The following is a 22,258-nucleotide window of genomic DNA, read 5'->3' as shown; positions in this document are numbered from 1 at the left end:
GGTTTGAAACCCTGAAAGGTCGTCACACTGGTAGCAGGTAGACGGGACACGAACATTTGGGATTCACAATTATCAGAGTGGTGCTGGTGAAAACACACACACACACACGCACGCACACACACAGCAGCTGAACCAGCATTTGCCGTTAGATCTAAATTCGTACTGAATAATTAATGAGCAGGTTATACTAACACACACACACGTCACCTCCTGCAAACAGGGAAATCTGCTCTGTAGCTGCAAACCTGGATTGTTTTTTCATTCAGGCGCACGCGCACGTACACGTGCAGCCGATTCAGAGCCGAGCCGCAGGACTGCTGCAGTCCAGCTGTGTGATGCATTCAGGCTCCAGCTGGAAAGAGTGGGTCTGAAACTCTCATGTACGCTTTAATAACTGAACCTGATTAAATAAATACTGATCAGTTACATGAAGAGGAGTGATGTCATCAGAGAAAAGCAACAGCAGCCAGAAGTTTGTCCGTAGATTGTGACGGTTCATTGGAATTCTTCTGATTCCTGTTGTGTTTAGGGACACAGCTAAAATGCCAACTTCAGAACTTAACGTAAGCATGAAAATACTGTATATAAATGACCAGCTTTGGTGAAAGTATGTGGCACAGGGAGTATCGCGCCGCTCCTGAAGATCTTTGATTATCGTTTATAAAAACAACAGAAAATAAAAGACATTTCCCTTTTAAGTTCCAGCAGAAGCAGCATCAGATAGAAAAACAGTCCATCGGTGGAGTCGCGGCGCCGCCACCTTTAGGCCATGGTGTAGCCATAGCTCCCACAGTGCAGCGCTACCAGCAGCCGGTCCTTCAGGACCTCCAAACTTGGGTATTCTGGGAGTTTCAGCATGTTGATGCTGTGGAGAGGAGGAGGAGGAGGAGGAGGAGGAGGAGGAGGAGGAGGAGGAGGAGAAAGAGAAAGATATGGTCAGACCAGCCCATGGTGGCGGCGTCCTGAAAGAGCTGCTGCACTACAAAAGAGAAATACTGCCCCCTAGTGGTGCATTGAATCAGCCAAATGGGGCCCGCAGGAGCCCCCCCCCCCTTACTAAACCAAGCAAATCTGGGCAGGATAAACAGACTGGATCCAGAAGGAAGCCTGGAGGTTATTTTAGCAAGTGGGAGGCAAAAAGCAACATTAGAAAAAGAAAAGTGGGATGTTGCTCTTCTTCTCAACTGGGGGATCTTTAAATAAATGTAGCATCAATATTGATTGATGGTTTCAATCCCGAGACAACTGGGAATGTTCTGGCAGGAACGGGAAGGCTCGGGTCTGTGGACCTAAAAGCAGCCGAAGCAGCGCGTGAAGGTTTTACCAGGTGCTGGAGGTAGGCAGGAGGTTGGCGATGTATGGCACAGCAGCAACCGTGAACTTCTGTAACCCGCTGCCACCCATCAGGTAGGCAAAGCCACCGTGAGGAACCCTGGAACTACAAGAGAAAGGACGTGGGCGAGGAGGTTCCTTCACACTCGGCTCTTACAGCCGCGTCCCACACACCTGCCCGTGACAAACTGGAGCAGAAGGACACATTCCTCCTGGGTCAGGCTCTTCACCACCTCCCAGAACCACTGCAGGAAGACAGAAGGATCAGCTGAGGCCCAAATGACATGACTTCCCAAAGGCTGAGGGCCCACCTGGACCACTGGCTCCTGAGGGCCGAACCCACTGGTGTACTCAGTGTTCCTGCACCAGTCCTCGACATCGATCTCTGGCATCCCTGACAGGAGGAGCTCCTATACACACACACGCACACACGCACACACACACGCACACACGCACACACACACACACACACACACACACACACACACACACACACACACACACACACACACACACAGCCAACTTACTACTTTAAAGTTCTCAATGTTTTAGCGTTTTATCACAATGTTTTGCATTTGAATCTCATTTGTAAAGTCAGGAAATTGGATAATCTGCACGTCCAGACGCTTCTCATCGTCTGAACTCTTCTCAACATAGAAGCTTTGATGGGTAAAACCGCAAATCATTTCCAAACGAGACGATTTTACTGGGGGAAAAAACGACGGTTGCTGTGAAAACTCTTTTGCTGTGAGCGTCTATCTGACGTCTCCGACACATTTTTTAATGGGGTCAGCAAAAAAGGAAAAACCATTTCTGGATCGTCTGTCGGGCTGTGTTTGCTGACGTGTGAACAGCAGCTTTTAGCTAGCGAGCATTGTGATGGAGGCGTGTCCAACAAATCCAGCGAGGGATAATCGTCGTCCTGCTATCGATCCCTGTTAGACTGAGGACACAAAACAGAAATAAAACAGCCCTCTAATGGAGACAGAGAGGGGGGAGTGGCTTCAAGGTGACCCCCGCCACACTGTCCCTCCTTCACCCAACATGGCTAATCAATCTCTGCATCAAAGCAGACGAGGTGGGGGAGAGCAGCCACTCTCAAAGACGTGGAAGCAGGAGAGGACGGGGACAAATGGAGGGCAGAGGACACACACTCACCAATTCATATTCGTCAAAAAGCTGGATGAGGGAGGCGGGAATGAACGTGTGAAATCCCTGCAGGAACGCATTGATCTGAGGCTGGATGGCTCGCGTCATCCTCAGCTCCGTCACCAGCTGGACGTATTCAGCCTGAGACACACACACACACACACACACACACACACACACACACACACAAGTAAACACCGACTGGAAGTTTTGCTACCCCGACAATTAAATCTGTCCTCACAACACCGCTTCAACCCACAACCCTCCCGAAACACACGCAGTTTCCAACCATCTTTGTTTAGTGATGCAGTGACACCTACGGGAAGACCGTGGTACTACATCTATAATTAAATTACTGTGGTTTTCAGAAGATAATTTAGCAGTGGCAACCATCCAAACATCCATCCATCATGCTGCCATCAGGGGGCGGTACATGTGTCTAAGTGTGTGATGGGGCACCTTGTTGTCCTGGGTAACCAGGATGCTGGTGCCTCCAGGTTTGAGGGGAACTTCCTCCATAGCCCCAAACACATCTGTCTCCACAGAGAAGGTGAGCTCCAGACCCAGATCACTGATGTCGTTGTCCAAGATCCACTGCAGGTTCTTGGCATATTCTGGGTCAATGGACGACACATCCTGATAGTTGACAGGGATCCCTGGGGAAGCCAAGCAGACACCACCACAAGAGCTCAACATAAGAGCTTATTTCCTTGGATAACCACGCCAGACCTGCTCTATCTTGGTTCCTGCAGCTACAACTGCAACACCAGTCAGACGCAGATATCCCTTAAAGTAAATCACCACCTGAAATTGTCTGCTAAAGTGATCAAGGTGTCTCCAAGCAGCAGGATCCAGTTCAGCAGAGCCACAGTTATCTGTAGCTCACACATCCCCAGCTCTCCGCCCTCTTACCCAGGATGTGCTTGTAGAAGGAGCGGGTGAAGTAGATGTTGACCAGCTGTCGGTGGTAGAGCGCCAGACCCAGGATCTGACCCGCGAACCTGAAGTAATTCAGGTGATCTGGGTTCACCGAGGAGTTACTGTTGGGCTGGAAGGTGGTCCCTGCAGGTGGCACCCAAACACAGGTTCAGTTGACACCAGAGTTTAGGTTGTCACTTAACAGTTAAGGTGGCAAAAAGAGAAAAGAGCGAGGAACCATCAGCTGACTGGGTGAAGAGAGCATAGTCTGGATTGATGATCTCGTTGGAGAGGATATCGAACCATTCCCGCACGACGCCCTGGCCCTACAGAGACATCAGACGCCGGTGACGACCAGCACACAGACGAGCACGTAACGCGCCGCCACGAGGCACTCACCATTCCCTCCTCGCCATGGAAGCGGACAGCGATGCCCTGTTTGAGTTTCTCATTGGTGGATTTGGAGACCATGTCACAGCTGCTCCTGAATATGGACTCTGTTAACAAGAGGAAGGGCTGCTTATGCACAGCTTTGGTGTCATCCCAGGGACCCAGGGACCACTGCCCTGGCGGTACCCATGCTCACCGTGTCTGGAGCACACGTGAGCCTCATTTCACTCGTTTGGTAGGTTCAAACTGCAGATTTAAAAGTTCAGCTAAAGCGCCCGAGTTAGACAGTTGGACAATCAAGATGGGCTTTTAAGTGCAGCCTCTCAGCTCTAATTTGAGAGTATTAACATTCAAACTGCAGGTAGACGTTGGGAATTACAGCTGGTCCCTTATTGAGAGATCCCTCAATAAACTGTCATCAATGACTCCAGGAGGCAGCGTGACGGCCTGGACGTGCACGGCTGCCACTGCCGTTTGACCCTTGCACGTCCCTTCGCTCAAGACCAAACATCAGGCAACAGGTGAAGGTCTGGGACAGTATCAACCCTGGAGACGTGCCAGGCTCCAGGCTCCAGGCAGTCCTTGAAAAAATGTTCCCTGGTGTTAATTTGTCCAATGGTGGCAATTGCCAAAGTTTGGATGGGATAGTTTTATTCAGCCCCTTCCATTAAAGCTGCACTTAAGAGACATCCAAGTTGTTTCTTTTCAGCTTTCAGCCAGACGGCCTCGCTGTCCCCACCCCACGTCGTCCCTCCTCCCCTGCTGCCGTAAACAAACAGCATTACTCAAGTTGTGTTGCTGATATTAGCATTTAAATGAGTGAAAATCATCAAACTGAACTTGCAGCCTGGCTGCGTCGTCTCCCATGAACCCTGAAGCGTTAATGTGAGCCTCCTGGGGGGCTCCGGGAGCCTCCCATGAACCCTGAAGCGTTAATGTGAGCCTCCTGGGGGGCTCCAGGAGCAGGGCGTCGCGTGCACAGGTGAGCGCAGCTTGTACCTCTGTGGATGAGCAGGATGTCGTTCTCATTGACCGGACGGTGAACCATGTCAGAGTCCGGCTGGCTGGCCAGCAGATGCTCGTAGAACCATTCACAGCGATCCTTGAAGGGCTGAGGGGGAAAAACAGGCCTTCAGCCCACATTTCAGCTAATTAGCACTTTTCTGAACTTTCCTCTCTCCGTCTGCAAACATCCCGCGCCAGAACTCTGAACGTCTGTGCTGCAGCCATGAAGCAGCGGCTCATTTGCATAAATCCCTGTTTGCCTTTGTTCCTTAAGCTGCGGAGGTTGATGGAAGCAAGAGTTTGCTAGATAAAGAGGCTCCATCCCCTGAGACGGCGGTCCACACCGAGAGAAATTGGGAAATAGAACTCTGAGGGTGGAGTGTGCAATTAAAACAACGGCAGAGCGGCAGAACGCCTGTGTAGCGGCACTAGGAGAACTTGAAAGTGAAAGAAAAGTTCCTGCCACGTCGGTTCTGACGTTAAAACCATCTGCAAAAGTTATTTCTCTTAACCTTCATGTGGCTGAAGGCAGATAGGAGCATTTGCTCAAGAGTATCTGGGCAGTATCATAGCCCCTCCCCCTGCTACCAGGCCACCTCCGACCTCGCCGGGGTTTGAACCGAGGACCCTCCTCAGCTCAGCCCCCTACAGGCTGGGCAGGGATTGAAAGCAAAAGGAGAAGACCATGGAGACAGTGAGCATCCAGGAACGTGGACGGTCTCCAGGACGTCCTAAGAGCTCTCCACCTGGATCACAGATCACATTCGGTGTCCTCCTCACTTGTCCTTACCTGGCCTTTAATGATATGCATGAAGCGGGACATCAACTCTGGACACTCCAGGAGGAAGTGAAAGTGGTTGAAGATGATCTTTGGGTTCCTGGAAAAAGAGGTTCCAGCAGAGAACTGAGAAGAGCAGGTGAGAAGAATGACACGACCAGGGGGAAAAAGTCACCAACCTACCTGGTTACGAAACACTTGAGCACCTCGTCGTGCCTGCAGACGAACTCGATGAACCAGGGAGACGTCATCCTGATGGAAGATGGGCAGCACGGTGAAGAGAGAGAAGACAGCAGGTGAACTAGCAACTCTGTGACTGCTGATACACAACAAACTTAATTACAAAAGTACACTTTCAAAGGGAGCCGAAGCTTTTATTGTTGTCTTCCTCAGCTCCTCCCAGCCTGGAGGAGAGCTGTGAACCCCGCTCCACCGTCTCCAGTGGCCTCCCGTTTCCCGGAATCGCCCGTTTTCCTGCTCTAAGCGCGCTCCGATCGTGAGCCGTTCAGGAAAAAACACAGTGGAAATCAACTGTTTACTAAAAACCTCTCCCTTCTGACCTGCTGGCTCTGCAGAGGTCTACACAGGTGCATTCAGGAGTTTGGGCACCTCTGGTGAATCATAACGTTCACATCAACAGTTCAGCAGGTGGAAGTTCGGCCCCTGCACTTACGGCTCAGCAGCGCCTCCCTGTGGCCGCACCTTGTAAAAGGCTTCGGTTCTGTTACTGCTCGTCTGTGAGGACCACAGTAGGACCTTCAGCTGGGGCCCCTTCAGATGCTCCATTGTTGAAGTGGAGCATCTGAAGGGGTTTAAGCTCACCTGACAACACTTGTAGCCATCTTAAGGCTTCTCCTACTTTATGAGCATCAACTAGTTTCATGTTCAGAGTTTCAGGCAGCTGCTCAGGAAGCCAGAGCTGCTGGTGTCTGGGTATTGATAAAGCTTTGAGGTTAGCATCAGCTGATGGTCCTCACAAGCTGCTGAAGGTCAGATATCTGAATCCCAGTTATCTGAGAGCTCCTTAAAATACCGAGAAGTGTTTTGGAGATCATCTTGCACCTGCTTCAGTGTTGCCAGGGATGCCCAAACCTCTCTCTGATCCTGTGGCCCTGCCTTCTGCTGCTCTAATCTACCAGTACCACGGTTAGAATCACCACTGGTGGAAGAATCACGTGCACCCGTGGAGCACAAGCACAGACCCTTGTGGCATCTGACAGGAGCAGCACATGTAGAAGGCCTGGATCACAGCGCTGAGACGATTGGCTGTCATTGAGATCACGTCTTCCACATCGGCGTACGCCTCCGTCTCCATGACGATCTGGTGGTCCAGTAAAAGGGGGAGTTTCCCTGCCGAGCCGGACTGGTCCACTTCTCTCTGTTTGAGGAGCAGAGAGGCTATCTCACTGCTGGAGGAGCAGGGCAGGGAGGTAGAAGACGGGCTCTGCTTGTTCCTGTCCAGCTCTGTGGAGATGAGCACCAGCCACTCATCTAGGGAGTGCCACAGCAGCTCCAGGGGCTGCGTGGTGCACACACAGGAAGGACTTTAGCACAGCGGGCAAAGCCTGACCAAAGAACGCACAACGGGCGCCTGCCGCTAACCTTAAAGACCTGGTTGCGAGCCGTCTTGTTGCCGTTGTAGCCCATGTCGTTGCCACTGTTGGGGGGAGAGGGCCCGAGGTGGAAGACGTGGCAGAAGATACGAACAATTCTCAGCAGACTCTTCATCTGGGCCTCGTAACTGCTGGACAGGCTGCGAAGAGAGGAGGAGGAGGAACCTAAGCATGGGGACTGCGTCCTTAACACACCGAAGCTGTTGCGTAGCACAGCAAAACACACACGGCCGCCAAAAAGAGCTCGTAATCCAAACACACACATTTAAAACGACCGTTTTAGGGAAAAATTAGCCACAGTTTCTGAAATAAGAAGATAAGAAAAACCTCACTGCTGACGGTTGCTCAGAGGTGGAGACCCAATGTTTCACACACACACACACACACAGACAGCGGACAGACGGACGGACTGAGGTACCTGAGAAGCTTGTGTCCATTGGTCGTTGCCACCTCAGCCAGGCCCATCAGGATCCTCTGATAATGGCTGTGGCTCTGCTGGGAAACGTGCTCCAGAACCTGCCTGAGCTACACAAACAGGCACCAGCTCAGCACCACAGCCTGGACCTGGAGCTCTGGACGTGCTGCGTCTCTACCATGTTCTCCTTGATGTCGTCGTTCTGCGTCATCTGGATGAGTGTCAGGAACAGCCTGCCGTGATGCTGGATGAGGATCTCGCAGGTCTCTCCGTACCCGCCCTGAACCACACGATGGTGAGGGTGAGAAATGTCAAGGCGACACGGGGAGGCTTCACCTGCACCGAATGCTCACCTGGACGCACAAATCCAGAGGAGTGATTCCATTCTTGTCAGCCACATATTTGGCCCCACGGGACAAAAGGATCTGCGCGGTGTCTCGCTGTCCATGGCTGAAAAACACCCAGAAACAGTCAGATGATCTGCCCCCCCCGCCGGCGCTGTGATCACCTGAGACGTCACCTGCAGGCGAAGTAAAGAGGCGTGGCTCCTGAGACGTTGGGGCGGTTGATGTCGGCTCCACTGTCCAGGAGACACAACACCGTCTGGGGAGACATAAAACGCTCCTGTACAATCCTGGCAAAAGCACCTCGGCCAAACGCAAAGCGGTCACCGTGGCAACAGCATTAGCAACCGCGGAGCTGCTCTGAGCCATAAACACAAGGCAGGAATCTGCGTCCGAATATGCTCACGGTTTTGTGACCGTTCTGGCAGGCGACGTGCAGCGCCGTCTGTCCCATGGCGTCCTCCACGTCCACATTGGACACGTGCTGGACCAGATCATGGAGGAGCTCCGTCCGCCCGTTCACAGCCAGCCAGTGAATCTGTGGCGGAGGGTCAGGCGCTGGTCACAGGCGAGGAGCACAGACGTGTAACTACAACAGGTGTTGAGCCTACCGCAGTCAGTCCCTCGTTGTTACAGATGTTGACATCAGCGTTGTACTCCAGGAGTCTGCCCATGCACTTTTTCTGTCTAGGAGAATAAACGACTATTTAAAAGTCAGCATTCACTCAGGTGCTAATGTGGAAACACAAAAACATCAGAGGTCTGTAGACCACCAACGATTGCAGCGGTTAGCGGTTGCTAACTGTCACGGTAGTGTTCCATGTTGTGTTCCACCTGAGTGATCTAGCAGAAGGAACCCAGAGAGAGTTTGTACCCATTTCGGGCGGCGAGGTGCAGGGGGGTGCAGCCAGAAATGTCCTGGTAGTTCGGGTTGGCTCCTCTCTTCAGCAGCAGCACCAGACACTCCACCGAGCCGCAGCTGCGCACACACAATACAACAGCTTTAAGCTTGCTCTTGAACTTGCAGCCATTACATGATGAGGACTGAGGCAGGTCCCGGGCCTTGCTTTGGACAGCCTCGGTACCACAGAACCATCACTCTGCCACATCCTAGAAGCTCTTACTTGGCAGCGATGTGCAGCAGGCTTCTCTTCACCCGTCCGAAGGCATAGTTCACATCAAACTTGGAGTTGAGCAACAGCTCCGACACCGACCTCAAAGAATGAAGCAGATGGACCCAAGAAAGAGAAGATGGTAGAAACCTTCACTAACCACAGCAGAAGAGTAATGTCAGAACAGGTGTTACATAAAAAATCTTACTAAATACGCAACTTCTTTATGTCATAAACTGGTTTAGACCAATTCTCCTGTTACTAATCAGAAGTATTTTAGCGATATATTAGAAACATGCAGGCATCATTACAAGTACCAGCAAAAGACCCACAGAATTGGAACAACGTGGTTCTTCTTCTGGGGTCCTCACAGGAACATCTGGCTGGCCCGTAAGCAGGAGCAAATCTACAGGTGTCAGATGAGCCCTGATTCGAGCAGGTGCCACCTGAGTGTGACTTACCTGTGCTGGTCAGCCATCACCATGGGCATCAGGGTGTACACGGCTGTCTCATTGTCTGTGGACGAAAACAAAGAGAAATCAGATGAACAGACTCGCAACAAAAGTCTTAAAAGAAACTAGATGTGCTCCATAAACTGAGAAAAGCTATTGACTGTTCCGAAAAGGCTATAAAAGTATTCATTTTAATGCACTCTTACAAAGGAACAATTCAAGGAGCAGTGTTTCATATTTTGACATGTCCTTTTTAAATGTTGAACTTAAAAGTTGAGACACCTTTTCTGAAAGTGTTGATAACAATCAAATTGCATCTAACAGACTGAAGTCGGAGAATCTGTGATGAAATTAATCAGACCATCCGTTAGAAACCACCCAAAAATCATTCAAGTCGCCTTGTTTTAATCCCTAAATGTTCTTCTAACGTGTTAGTGGAATAAAAGCTCCGGGAAATCAAAGTGGAGCGGGTTAAAGGTGTCTTTCTGGCTGAAAGACACAGGAACTGTTTGCCCCGCGGCGGCGGCGTCACCTTCCGGGAGTTCTATGGTCCTGGCCCGGCGGAGGGAGCGGGTCAGGCGGCTGAGCTGCACGTTGAGCTGCTCCATCGCTCGTTCCATCATAGGTACGCGATCAAACGCTGGAATGTAGCCGCGTCAGTCAGCTTTAGTCACGCCTGGGCGGTCCTGGTTGTTCCTGGTCCATGGGCGCTGACAAAAGGACCCTCTTCCTGACACACACGGATTTATGGACTCATATTTTCCTCCTGCACTCTCAGCCCTGGCTCACCCAACTACTTCCTGTTGTGATGGCGCTGTGCATTCTGGGGGTTGTAGTCAACATGCCACACCTTTTGAATTTTCTTAAGGAGACATTGAAGTGCATGATCATTGAGTTAATACACTTAAGCAAATTATTTTTAATAATAAATAATTGTTCGCAGTGCTCAGTATAAACTGTGCAACTCCAATAATACATGTATGACTGTTCCAAACTCCCACTATTTTAAAAAAAGGATTGAGTTGATTTCCCCCAACAAATAGATTGAATCCCCAGTTAGTCAGCCACCTCTGTACTTGAATTGATGACGGCATTTTCTTCATGGTATAACTGGGATTTACACACAAAGTTTCATCAAGGGCAAATAGAGACTTTCCTTTATTTAAGATTAAGATTAAGATTTACTTTATTCATCCCCGTGGGAAAATGGAATTATAGTAGCAACCTATGCAAAGTATAGAAACAGAATAAATAAATACAGATAAGATTAGAACGTTATAAGCATATATACAGCATATATTATAAGCATATATATATAATATATACATAATATAATATATACATGTTATAAGCATTATAATTAAGCATAAATAATAATAATGATAATAATAATAATAATAATAATAATAATTATTATTATTATTATTATTATTATTATTATTATTGTAAATAAGCATTTCAAACTATAGTTGAGAAAATGTCTGATATATTTAACTGTGTTGGCCTACTACTATTATTAAGGCTCTTCTGACCCTATCCTAACTTGTATTGTCCTGGCAAACAAAAAGATGAAAACTTAATTAAATAACTTCCCCGTATGCCTATTGAATCCAAGTCCATTGATAAAACCTCCTTTCGACATCAAAGAAGGCAGCAATGCCCGTTAACGAAGCCCACCTTGATTGGGGGAAAACTATCTTCTCTACTCTATTTTAGCACTGCCATTACAAGTTCCATCTCCCTAAAGTTAAACAATAAGGTCAGCAGGAGTTAAAGGTCAGCTACATCCCCTAAAGTGTATTTTTTCACAGTGAGCAGATGATATTATCATCGTAACTTACCTTCTAATCCTTCTTGCTTCTTTTGAGGGACCATCTGCTGATTTTTACAAAGCATTTACTGATGCCGTAATTCAGCCTTTTCCCTGTTTCCTTTAGTTAGCACTGAGAGCTCACATGTTCCCCTGATCCAACTCATTCTCCAAACCCTTCCCCATCTATCTGTCAGTTTTGTTTCTCTTCCTTTGAATAATCTCTGAAATTCTCTTATTATTATTTCCATGATTGCTGCTTCTGCCATTTTATATTCCATTAGTGCCTTATTGAAGTGATTCCCTTTTAAATGATAAATGTTTTATTTCTGGTTCTTACAACAGTCACAGCTGCCATTTCATGAAGGTACTACCTTATTCTCTTTAAATCCTGTGATTTTATTTCACACTACTTCATCTTGATATCTATATACATCCATTCGTCTTTACCTTGTAAAATTTCCATTAACCCATTTCAATTTCCAGCTGGGGAGCTTTTTATTTCATGGCAGCTCTAATCCAATTTTTGTGATAGTAGGATAGTCTTCACTACATACAGTTGATTTATTCGGGACTGTCAAGCTACTCATACCTGCAATTTCCCAGGAAATGTGGGCCATTATATCCTCTATAAGCCACAGCTGGAGGTTTCACAATCTATGTGAGAGGAAGCACTACTGCTGCCCAAAGGTACTTTACCTCCTCCACTAGGGGCTGGAGATGTTCCCTGACATGAAGGGAGAAGGCCCCTTGTTCCAGTTGAGAACATGACCTCAGATTTCACACTCCACTGCAAACCACCTCCAAAAACTAAGCTTAGACTATCAATCCATTTTTCCTCTCCAGTGTCTGACCCGTTACCGCCCCCCTAAGGCCTGGCAGGTACACTGCAGGTTGTCCTGGTTGTCTTCAGACCAGCGCTTCTCCCTCCACTATTTCACTTCAGAACTAGATAGGCTAGTGGCTGTAGCCTTTTATCGGGGGGACAAGAGCTCTGAGAATAGGACAGAGGGGCTGATACACATGATTGTGCATAAACGTGCGGCTGGTCCAGCTTGTGGATAAAGAGCTGGAGGTAACACACACAGAGGAAGCGACATATTGTACTCCAGATGGAATTACCAGACCTGTCTGTCGCTCAGAACCCTCACATGCTTGTGAGAAGATTCTGTCGGGAATGATGCTGAAATAACAACAGAAGATAATCTCCTTTTTTCCAATAAATTTATTTCAAACCAATGTTTAACAATTAGAAATAAACAGAACATGCAATCTGCTGATAAGGATGAGTTTAATGCTTCAGAGAAGTCCAGGTGGCTGTTTTATTATATATACATAATAAGGTTTAGAAATAAAATCCTCTTAAAATGAAAAACCTCCCCTTTTTATAGCTTCATCTTAATCCCACATAGGAATTCATATTTTCACAATCCCTCTTGAAAACTTTTACATACAGTCATAAAATAGAGTCCTCCTCTAGTTGTTATGCAGGTCACATTCATAACTTTTCTTTTTTTGTGTGTGGGCGGGGCCTCAAACATACTCATTTAACGCACAGGTCACAGTGTGCCCCACATGCCTACCTGCTGCCATGGAGGTTTCCATTCCCTCCCAGTCACACCTGCTCAATAACCAGTCACCTTTCCTGCTGCTCCCACCTGCTCCTCATCTGCAGCCATCACAGTACTTCCCTTCGGTCCTTGGCCACCCTCGGGTCGTCAGCTGTCTACTATATCTATCGGCTGCCTGCCCTTTACCCTGCTGAGAACTGGTTCAATATAAATTCACAACCAAGTGGACCTCTGCTGTTGTGGTGTTGCGGTTGGGTCCAAGTACAACCTGTTATACAACAGCCCGTATGAACTTTACCAGTCCTGCTTAGGTTAAACTGTCCCAACTATCCCCACTAGCAAGTCAGCACTTGTCTCATCTCTACTGCCACTACACATCCTTGGCTCTGGAACAGTCTTTCTCTTGACCTCCGTAACACCGAATCGCTCCTCTTTAATTCTAAACACTAAACACACCTGTCCTGTCTCTTAAATAAAATGTGCTAAAATGGTGATGATGATGATGATGATGATGATGATGATGGTGGTGGTGATTAATAGTAGTTGAGGATGAAAGGAGACATGACTGTTGATGTGTCTCAGCTCATCTCCAGATGTAGCTACCTGCTATTATTGATCATTAGTGTCAGCACTGATTAAAGCACCACTGTCTGCTTAGACAAAAGCAGATCAAAGCTCGATCTCTACCCAGCCCCCCCATCAGTAGGAGGGTCCCCCTGCACGAGCCCGGTCCTGCTCAAGGTTTCTTCCTGTTAAAGGGGAGTTTTTCCGTGCCACTGTTGCTTGTTTGGGGGTCAGGCCCTGGGATTCTGGAAAGCGCCTAGAAACAATTTTGATTGTAAGAGACGCTATATAAATAAAGATTGATTGCTTGATTGATTAAAGCAAGATTAAAGCAAGTGGCTTGGCTTAAAGCTGGTTCAGTAATATTTAACGACTGTAGCTGTTAGTTTTGAACTATAACTCAATGGAAATGCAGGTAGTGGGAGACGGCATGCACCGTGGTAGATGTAGTAAGTTAATATTTCTTTTTTTGTACGTTTGTGTGCGCGTGCGCATGTGTGTGTCTCTTTTCAATACTTTGAGTGTGATTTTGAAATTGCAATGCACTGTCTGGTCTAACAGGTCTACACTTGGGGCTACTAGATAATTCCAGAGGTGATGACCCACAAGTTGAGGACTTTCTTATTGTTGCTGATTTTGAGTTGTTCCCACGGCGACGACGTGGTGCCTTGACTGTAGGTCTGAACATTCTTAATGAACGGAGCAGCAATGACAATAATCAATCAGTAGTAATTGACCTTCATGAGGAGGACCTTTTAAATATTTCTTTCAATCCTCATGGATCGACCAACTATTTTACTTCTGGATTTGACCAGGATGGAGAGGAATATCATAATGCTTTTATGTTTTCGGGGGGAAATTGTGCAGAGGACAGTAGTGAAATCAGTGATGCCACCACTGAAAACAGTCCAGTCAGTCATTTTAGTGCTACGGCTGAGGACTCAGATCCTGAATGTCGGCCGACACCTTTAACAAAAAGGTTAAAGAAAAGAAAGCTCAGTGACTGTCAACATCAAGCCAGTTATGAGGACCGTGGACACGATCCGACCTCCGTTCCCGTGAAAAGGAGGAGAGTGAGAACTAAGGTTTTATCTCAAACTCCACAACATTGTACAGATCCTTTGAGGGACATTTTACCTGGTTTTTCCAAGAAAAGGTCAGAAAAGAGAAAAAAAAGTCCATCTCGACATAAACATGGTTCTAAGAACCATCGCACTGATCATCTAAAGAAAAGACCAAAGGGGGGGAAAAAAGGAAAATCCAAAAAGAGGAAAAGGTCTGATAACACTCCCAGGTGTATGAAGAGACGACATCCTGATAGTGGTTCAGATAAACGTGTGGTCAAAGGGAATAGTGAGAGGCTGGGCCAACAGGAAGACCCTACACCTGGGAGAAAAAGAAAAAAGAAAAGAAAACATTTGAAGCATGCAGCCAAACATGAAGGTCGGGATGTGGAGGAACCTTTGACAGGTACTTCGGGGAAAAGAAAAAGAAAGGATCACACAAAGTCAAATGAATGCCAATGTTCTGGCACTGAAGATCATCTCCCCGAACCACCAAAGAAAAAGAAAGGTGAATGGATCATTAACCTGTTCATCAGGAAAACAAAACCTGCGCCTTTGCCCACTGATTCTAAAGAAGATCCTACGCCTCCTAAGAAAAGAAACAGAAATGCTAAATAAAAGAGACAAAACACAAAAAGCCCTTCAGGCACTTACAAAACTGACTCCTGGTAAATACCCTCAACTGCTGAAATTGAGAGATGAACCGAGAGGAGGAAAAGGTGCAGTTTTCTGGGCTCCTTCTGGTGCTTTTTGTGGACCCTCTAGCTGATATTTAAATAATGCCCAATCCCCACTAGGGTGAAGATTCTTGGCTTATCATCCTTGGAAGATCAAATCAAAGGTCAAAGTCCCTCTGGAGACCAGAACATCACCAAAATATGAATATCTCATCCTTGGTCCATTATCAAAATTTACTGAAAATTAAATCTGTTTTAAATCTTTTTGAGTTATTTTGTTCACACACAGACACCAGCGGTCACATTACCTCCTTGGTGGAGGTAGTGATTGAACCAACCAACCACACGATAGTTACTGTTCGGCTAAATCTAGAAATTGTGTTCCACTCAATAAAACACACTCATTGTGTTTCCTTGTTTCAGTTTAAATGAATAATAGAAATGGTCAAGCGAGTTAACCATAGTTGGGTTACAGTTTGTTGACTTCATTAGCAATTCCACGATGAGACTGAGCTCCCAATATTCAGGTAATGGTAATGTTGTGTGGCTCAAAATAGCTGCCAGTCAAAAGGGGTTCAGCCTTTCCACTGAACCTCCACCATCATGAAGAATCCCAGAGTCCAGGCCGGCCAAGCCTTTGTCTTTCTGGGACAGAGGGTGCTGGAGCCTGTCCCAGCTGCATGTACTGTAGGTGAAGCCAAGGTAGGAGGAACTCGCAGCTCTTCGCTTATAGAGATGTAGATTTTTTGTGTACACTTGGAAAAAACCAAACTCTGACGGAAGTGCTGCCCTAAAATATGGGTTTGCCTTGATGGGACTGAAACCCTCTTCCCAGTAAATGTATATTAGTTTTTATGTAAATGAAATGTAAAGTTCCAGGAATGAGCCTTCATGTGGGGGCAGAGCAAGGCTGGAGTGGCTGGAAGAACAGCCAAACTCTGGGCTGTCTATTAAATGTCTTTAGGAATTTTGTGGAAAAGGAAATCAGGACGATGGAAATGGCAAGTGGAAGAAATAGAGCAAATATAGATGTAACTGTAACAACTGCACATATTCACTCCAAATATGTTTATTAGACACACAAAGTAAAGGACACACTGGGTTGGAAAATAAATATGACTGACTAAATACTCACTAAGATATTGGTTGGGATTGTTGTGAGAGGACAACTCTTTCTATTAAGGTGATAAAGGTGGGATAAGAACAGAGAGAAAGTGAGCTTCAGTTGTTTGAGCTGGGTCAACGAGGGTGTCAGAAGCTGGTTCAGGACACCATGAACTCAGAATGAGAAGGTAAGGATGATCCACCTGGATGGAGCCGTGCGTCAGGAACTGCCACAATCATAAAAGTGTCGCTAGCTAAAATGTGTCCTCCTTTTAAAGAACATTTCTTTGTTTACTATCGTCTCATGTAAATGAGCAACTGCCGCCAGTGCCAGATCCTTGAGAAATCCCCTTTGATCTGAGGTAATCATGTTATGATGATGGATTCAAGTCATGGTTAGTCACATCATTATTACCCTCGGGGACGTTCCCCCTCATATGCACGCAGTTAAGGTGAAACGTCTCGTTTCCCTGATGTCAGCTGACGCTGGGACACATTTAGGCTTTTGTCCTTTCAGGTTTTGCTGTGAACTAGCTGGATTGAAAGAAGGTGCTGGTCAGTTCTTATCTGTAAATCTGCCCATCAAAGAGCCGAAAAATGGCCCAAACAGACAAGAATCCTGAAGAGACATCAAACACCTCAGCAGGACCACGTGAGACAGACGTGGACAGCCATGATGGGTAAAGGTTTGAACTGAGTGATGAAAATATGGAATAACAGTGAAAACAGGACTCACACAAGCTCAACTTTGTATGTTATTTGTTCAAACCACAATGAATCCACAGAAACTCCACAAGTCTTTTGTGTGCAGGTGAAGAATTCCACTCAAATATCTGATATTCCCTTGTTGGAAAGAGTGAATTACTGCACTTTTAGTTGCAACATTAAATATTTTTGAAAAAGTGAGGGATCCCTTTGAAGGGAGGGATCACTGCTCATTTTCTGCCTGTTGTGTGTGGAAGGCTGTGCATGCACACACAAATACACATTTGCTAGTTACACCTCCTCAGAAGAAACGCTAGGCTTAGGACGGGACTTGGAGGGAGAAGATTCCACAAAAACATCATCCTCCATGTCTTCCTGGATGGGTTTCATGTTTGAGGAAGCCCTGGGACCCGGTGATTTCTCTGAAAAACATCAAATGAATCAAGTTAAGCAGTTGACGCCATCTTCTCTTTCCTGGTAATCCAAAGCCTGAATGAATGAAGATTGGACTCTGGGTAGTGGTGCCTCAGTCCAGCAAAACTCTTGCTGCTGGGCTTCCTGCTTCTGTCCAGAGAATGAAAGCAGCTCTGGCTGTGTGTGTGTTCATCACCACCAGTACAGCAGCTCCTGATTTTAACTATCTGGAGGGGGTTCTGGAAGAAGCACCAGAGAACCTTCTCAAAGAAATAAGAGCCTGTCTGTTTGGTAGGTTTATTTTGAGGTTGGGTCTAATGATGGTAATAGATGTTACTCACTAACGTGCAACAGAAGCTGGTTGAACAATGGGACAGAGGCCTCTCCAGGGTGTGACCATGCTGGTGACCAGCATGAGGAGAGGCTGGCAGGCTCACTGAGGCTCCTCCGTGTTAAAGGAACAAACTGATCTCCTTTGGATGTTGAGATTGTTACATTTAGCTCAGACATCTGCCATGAGCGTTGGAGCTGATCCTGAGACCTTACAGAGCTAAAACCCCTTCGTGTCTCAACCATCAGACCTGAGTGCAGGTGGATCAGCCAGGAGACAAGTGAGGGGAGCACCTGACCTCAGAGATGTGGTAGTGCTGAGTCAACCGTTGGCTGTTTGGTGCAGGAGAACAGTTCCCTCTGCTGTAACAGTGGTATTGATGTGACCTACGCAGTGATGATTGAGTAGATCCACGCAGGATCTGGTGGAGAACATCTTCGGTGTCGCTGGTGCTGGCCAGGCTGTTCCTCATCTGCATCATAGACAGCTGAGAGCACAGGCTGGGCTGTCGGTCCATCTTCTTCACTGCCTGAGACATATACATCATCATCATCATCATTACTATCATCATCGTTGTCTTCTTCAGCATCATCTTCATCATCACCATTATCATTATCACCATCATCATCACTACCATCATCATCACTACCATCATTGTCTTCTTCTTCAGCATCATCTTCATCATCACCATTATCATTATCACCATCATCATCACTACCATCATCATCATTGTCATCATCATCACTACATCATCGTCTTCTTCTTCAGCATCATCTTCATCATCACCATTATCATTATCACCATCATCATCACTACCATCATCATCATTGTCATCATCATCACTACCATCATTGTCTTCTTCTTCAGCATCATCTTCATCATCACCATCATCATTACTATCATCACCATCATCTTCTTCTTCATCATCATCTTCATCATCACCATCATCATCACTACCATCATCATCAGTCATCATCATCATTACTATCATTGTCTTCTTCAGCATCATCTTCATCATCACCATCACCATCACCATCATCATCATTACTATCATCATCACCATCACCACCATCACCATCATCATTACTATCATCATCACCATCACCATCATCATTACTATCATCATCACATCAACCATCATCTTCTTCTTCATCATCATCTTCATCATCACCATTATCATTATCATCACCATCATCATTACTATCATCATCTTCTTCTTCATCATCATCACCATCGACATCATCATCTTCTTCTTCTTCACCACCATCACCATCATCATCATCATCATCACCATCATCATCATCTTCTTGATTCTTCATCATCAACACCACCTTCACCACCATCATCATCATCACCATCATCATCATCATTATCATCATCACCAGCTCAAAGGTAGCTTTGTGTCCTGACCCACCCACCTTGTCGCTGAGGGAGGGGTCATTGAGGGAGTAGAGCTTGTTGGTGATATCTTTGCCAATGAGGTACCTGAACACCTCATTGAGGAAGGTGTCTGATTCCAGGAAGTACGTGAGCCTCTCTCGGGACCAGCATAGGTATTTGCAGTTCTCCTCTGCTGTGATGGTCACCTGCCAAGCAGATGAAGGAAGGTCAGAAGGATCCACGCGTGACAAACGGGTCATTCGTGTGTTCAGACCGAACATCCAGGGAGAGCTACCTGGAACTTTTCTCCTCTGTGCATCTCAGTGGACCTGAACTCTGGAGAGTCAATGAATGAGTTGGTGTAGATGTTGTGGAGGAAGTGGCCCCGGTATGAGACCCTCATCCTGGCACAGAGAAGCAGAAAGACTCACATTCATTCTCAGAACAAAATATTACAATTTCATTTCCCCAAAGGGGGACTTTAATGTCCACCAGCAACCTTCTAACTCAGCTGGACTCTCAAACTTTGATCTCAAATTTCTGTTGGTGAAACGGGTCTCAAACATTTGAGAGTTAAAGGGACGAGTCAAACACCAAACACGTACTTTCCTTTGAGGAGGATGCTGAGGTGTTCGTCCACAGACGTCTTGTCTTCGGCAGCATAGACCTGGCCTTTCTTCAGCATCTCGATGGTGCAGAACTGCCCCGTGAGCCTCTTAAACAGGGCCTCCCTCACGTGGAGGGGCTCAAACATTCGCTTGTAAAGCGACCGCAGCTCCCTGTCAATCTTGATCTGAGAACGGAGGAGCAGAATCAGCTGATGGGAAGCTGCAGTATCAGTGTTTCTCCATGATCACAAACTCCGACACAGGAGCAAGAATCCCCAGTCGGTTAGTTACAGCAGATGTGAGAGTCTCTGACAGCGAGCAGAAACTGAAGGATGGAACCCTCAACTGTTGAGCCGATACGACCCCTGACAGAGGTCCTGAGATGAGATGGTGCAGCCTCACAAACGAAGCACAGGTGGACGGGGCGGACAGGTCAGGGGGCCCACAGGTCTGAGCTGAAAGTCATGACGCGCCTCCAGAATCTGTGGTCTGATTCTATCAACACCAACGATCCCAGCGGACTTTGACTCCATCTCATTACCATTAAACTGCCTCGTCTCTGTGACACCATTGAAGACGTCAACCCTGAGCCTGAGCTGAGAGGTGAACTCTGGGGACCGGAGCCCATTATTCCAGTGTGATGGATGACTGGGATGGCCTGGATTTAAAGTGGAAGGAGGGCAGAGTGTTGTAGGAACTCACCGGTCGACGTTTGTACAGCAGGAAGAACAGGTGCAGGAAATTCACCAGGATAAAGACGACGTTCCAGACCATCACATCCAGGTTACATCGGTACAGAGTCGTCCAGACGATGAAGAATCCACATCCTGTTGCACAACACAGGGCAGTTTGTAGACACTGGGACGTCAGGCTAGCAGAGAAATAACGAGACGATGCTAACTTCCTGTTTGGGGACACTTTGCGTGTGTCCTAGCTGAAGGTCACACATGTAACAAAAGCAGCACATGACTAGCTGCTAGTGCACATAAATACATGTAGGAATAACGAACAGCCACATCGGCCATAAACTCTGCTGCTTCCTGTCTCTACTTGTCTTCAACGTAGAAGATAAACATGATAGAAGTGCTTTTTCCATCCAGTCTTATCTCACTGCTGCTGTCACCCTCTGCCAAAGACCACTCTTAGTGCAGAACCCATCTAAATCCTGTTGCTATCAACCAAGACGTGATGTCTAAAGCTAGCACCGCGTTGTGCCCTGCCACCGTGAGCAGCCTCTGTCAGTGGGGGGGTTCACTAACCTGTCATCAGCAGGAGGCGTAGCACGATCATATGCAGGTGGAGGGTGGTGGGAACCAGCAGGCCCAGCAGCAGAGATAAGTTCCCTATGTGGAAAAGGAAGTGGTGGGCCTGCTCCCAGTCCTGGCAGGAGGTGGTGTTGGGCTCCACAGTTGGGATCTGTGGCGTGGCTGAGGGGAAGGAATGCATCATGGGGAAGAGGCTGGGAGACTGTGTGGAGGACATCCTGCATCAAGGTCACTTTCAGTCCCAGGACAAGCCTAGAAGAGGACAGTGTTCAGGGTTAGTGGCTAATGCTAATGCTAACATTTTCACTGCTGCACAATCCAATGTCACATCAACACAAATACTCAACCTAACGTGCCTCCTTACTACATATGTATTATTGTACATTTCTCTATTTGTCTACTTCACACGTGTCCACACTTGTCCACACTGTCACAAGCAACCCTTGTAGGAAGCTACTTTGCTACTCTGGAGACGCAAACAATCTCCAACAGCCTCAGTCCCAACCAGCTCATTAGACTTCAGAGACTCTCCTGATGCAGCACGGAGGACCATCTCAGCAGGCCTGAGCCAGACAGATGTAAAATCTCAGTGTAAACACCACTCGTGCTTTAATTAGAGTATCTGTGTTGCTAGTGTGCAGCTATTGTGGCTAACGTGTGTTTATCAGACCCAGTGGCCCCATACTGTAGATCACAACCATGGAAAAACAATAGAAGTGGGTGAGAAGAGACCATCAAGAGCCAACATGAAGCTTCTTTTCTCTTTTGAAGATTATGAAGCTCATTAGCCTTCAGAACCCTCCGGTCAAACACAGCAGAATCTCCAAACTGCCTCAGTGAAACACGTGTAAACACCTTTTGGATTTGTGAATTTACCATCCAAACCCTGGCAAATCTCACAATTTTGTCTTTTCATTCATTTTCTGAAAGGATCCATGTGTGCGACTGTTGCTCTAGAAGGAGAAATCGCAGGCCTGCAGTTCATGTGAAGTGCCACCGAACATCCTGTCATCATGTCCCAATAACCAATCACCAATATCATCACCTATAATTCCGTTCTTCTCCTCTACTCCAGTCAAACAACTAGTTGAGATGCGGTTTATGTTCGCTCACAACCGTTTGGCTTTTTAAGGTGACAGTTGTTTAACCAGAGTGAGCAGCTGGAGCATTGAGCGTCAGACTGCTGTCCTCCCACTGGGGGTGGGGGCCCAATTTAAAAATAGATGGGGGGAAAGACAAGCAAACAGGTCCAATAAC

The 22,258-nt window shown here is 47.1% G+C and overlaps 3 protein-coding genes across 4 annotated transcripts in view; 1 reads left to right on the top strand and 2 right to left on the bottom strand.

Annotated features, from left to right (window-relative positions):
* Window positions 1-374: 374 nt before the first annotated feature.
* Window positions 375-10,330, bottom strand: hace1 (HECT domain and ankyrin repeat containing E3 ubiquitin protein ligase 1). Of its 2 annotated transcripts, none has more exons than XM_029839165.1 (24): window positions 10,041-10,330; window positions 9,518-9,572; window positions 9,069-9,182; window positions 8,819-8,923; window positions 8,556-8,631; window positions 8,351-8,482; window positions 8,121-8,203; window positions 7,954-8,050; window positions 7,779-7,880; window positions 7,604-7,710; window positions 7,175-7,325; window positions 6,775-7,091; window positions 5,756-5,824; window positions 5,585-5,672; window positions 4,789-4,900; window positions 3,799-3,896; window positions 3,638-3,725; window positions 3,394-3,543; window positions 2,941-3,137; window positions 2,491-2,622; window positions 1,644-1,742; window positions 1,507-1,577; window positions 1,325-1,438; window positions 375-865 (listed from the first exon to the last, which is right to left on the bottom strand). In XM_029839165.1, the coding sequence occupies exons 1-24, from the start codon at window positions 10,129-10,131 to the stop codon at window positions 763-765; spliced, it is 2,751 nt and encodes a 916-aa protein (XP_029695025.1). In that variant the 5' UTR covers window positions 10,132-10,330; the 3' UTR covers window positions 375-762. The 2 variants fall into 2 exon arrangements, with proteins under 2 accessions (XP_029695025.1, XP_029695026.1); XM_029839166.1 differs by having other exon boundaries at window positions 9,069-9,158.
* Window positions 10,331-13,809: 3,479 nt separating this feature from the next.
* LOC115250424 (uncharacterized) lies at window positions 13,810-15,458 on the top strand. The gene is made up of 2 exons (XM_029838964.1): window positions 13,810-13,902; window positions 14,015-15,458. Exons 1-2 carry the CDS (start codon window positions 13,857-13,859, stop codon window positions 15,133-15,135), a joined length of 1,167 nt encoding a protein of 388 aa, XP_029694824.1. The 5' UTR covers window positions 13,810-13,856; the 3' UTR covers window positions 15,136-15,458.
* A 792-nt stretch (window positions 15,459-16,250) lies between these two features.
* LOC101071119 (blood vessel epicardial substance) overlaps window positions 16,251-22,258 on the bottom strand; it is a 6,129-nt gene continuing 121 nt past the window's right edge. The window contains exons 2-8 of the mRNA XM_003965747.3: window positions 20,996-21,253; window positions 20,439-20,563; window positions 19,734-19,921; window positions 19,424-19,532; window positions 19,167-19,334; window positions 18,139-18,277; window positions 16,251-17,425 (exon numbers count right to left, since the gene is read on the bottom strand). Of these exons, the coding sequence (XP_003965796.1) occupies window positions 17,295-17,425; window positions 18,139-18,277; window positions 19,167-19,334; window positions 19,424-19,532; window positions 19,734-19,921; window positions 20,439-20,563; window positions 20,996-21,218 (1,083 nt within the window). The 5' untranslated portion in view covers window positions 21,219-21,253 and the 3' untranslated portion in view covers window positions 16,251-17,294. The remainder of the gene's footprint in view (window positions 17,426-18,138; window positions 18,278-19,166; window positions 19,335-19,423; window positions 19,533-19,733; window positions 19,922-20,438; window positions 20,564-20,995; window positions 21,254-22,258) is intronic.

Source organism: Takifugu rubripes, chromosome 7 (genome assembly GCF_901000725.2).
Source record: "Takifugu rubripes chromosome 7, fTakRub1.2, whole genome shotgun sequence".
NCBI classification, from domain to species: domain Eukaryota; kingdom Metazoa; phylum Chordata; class Actinopteri; order Tetraodontiformes; family Tetraodontidae; genus Takifugu; species Takifugu rubripes.
This window is presented reverse-complemented; position numbering and strand designations above follow the sequence as displayed.

What these genes read in the sequence shown, in the direction of transcription:
- hace1 (XM_029839165.1), bottom strand. Translation starts at nt 10,131, where the DNA reads ATGATGGAACGAGCGATGGAGCAGCTCAACGTGCAGCTCAGCCGCCTG. An exon ending in CCTCTTTACTTCGCCTGCAG is followed by an intron (nt 8,051 to 8,120) that starts GTGACGTCTCAG and finishes GGTGTTTTTCAG; the next exon opens with CCATGGACAGCGAGACACCG. An exon ending in CTCAGGAGCCAGTGGTCCAG is followed by an intron (nt 1,578 to 1,643) that starts GTGGGCCCTCAG and finishes GTCTTCCTGCAG; the next exon opens with TGGTTCTGGGAGGTGGTGAA.
- LOC115250424 (XM_029838964.1), top strand. Translation starts at nt 13,857, where the DNA reads ATGGAAATGCAGGTAGTGGGAGACGGCATGCACCGTGGTAGATGTA. An exon ending in CATGCACCGTGGTAGATGTA is followed by an intron (nt 13,903 to 14,014) that starts GTAAGTTAATAT and finishes CTGGTCTAACAG; the next exon opens with GTCTACACTTGGGGCTACTA.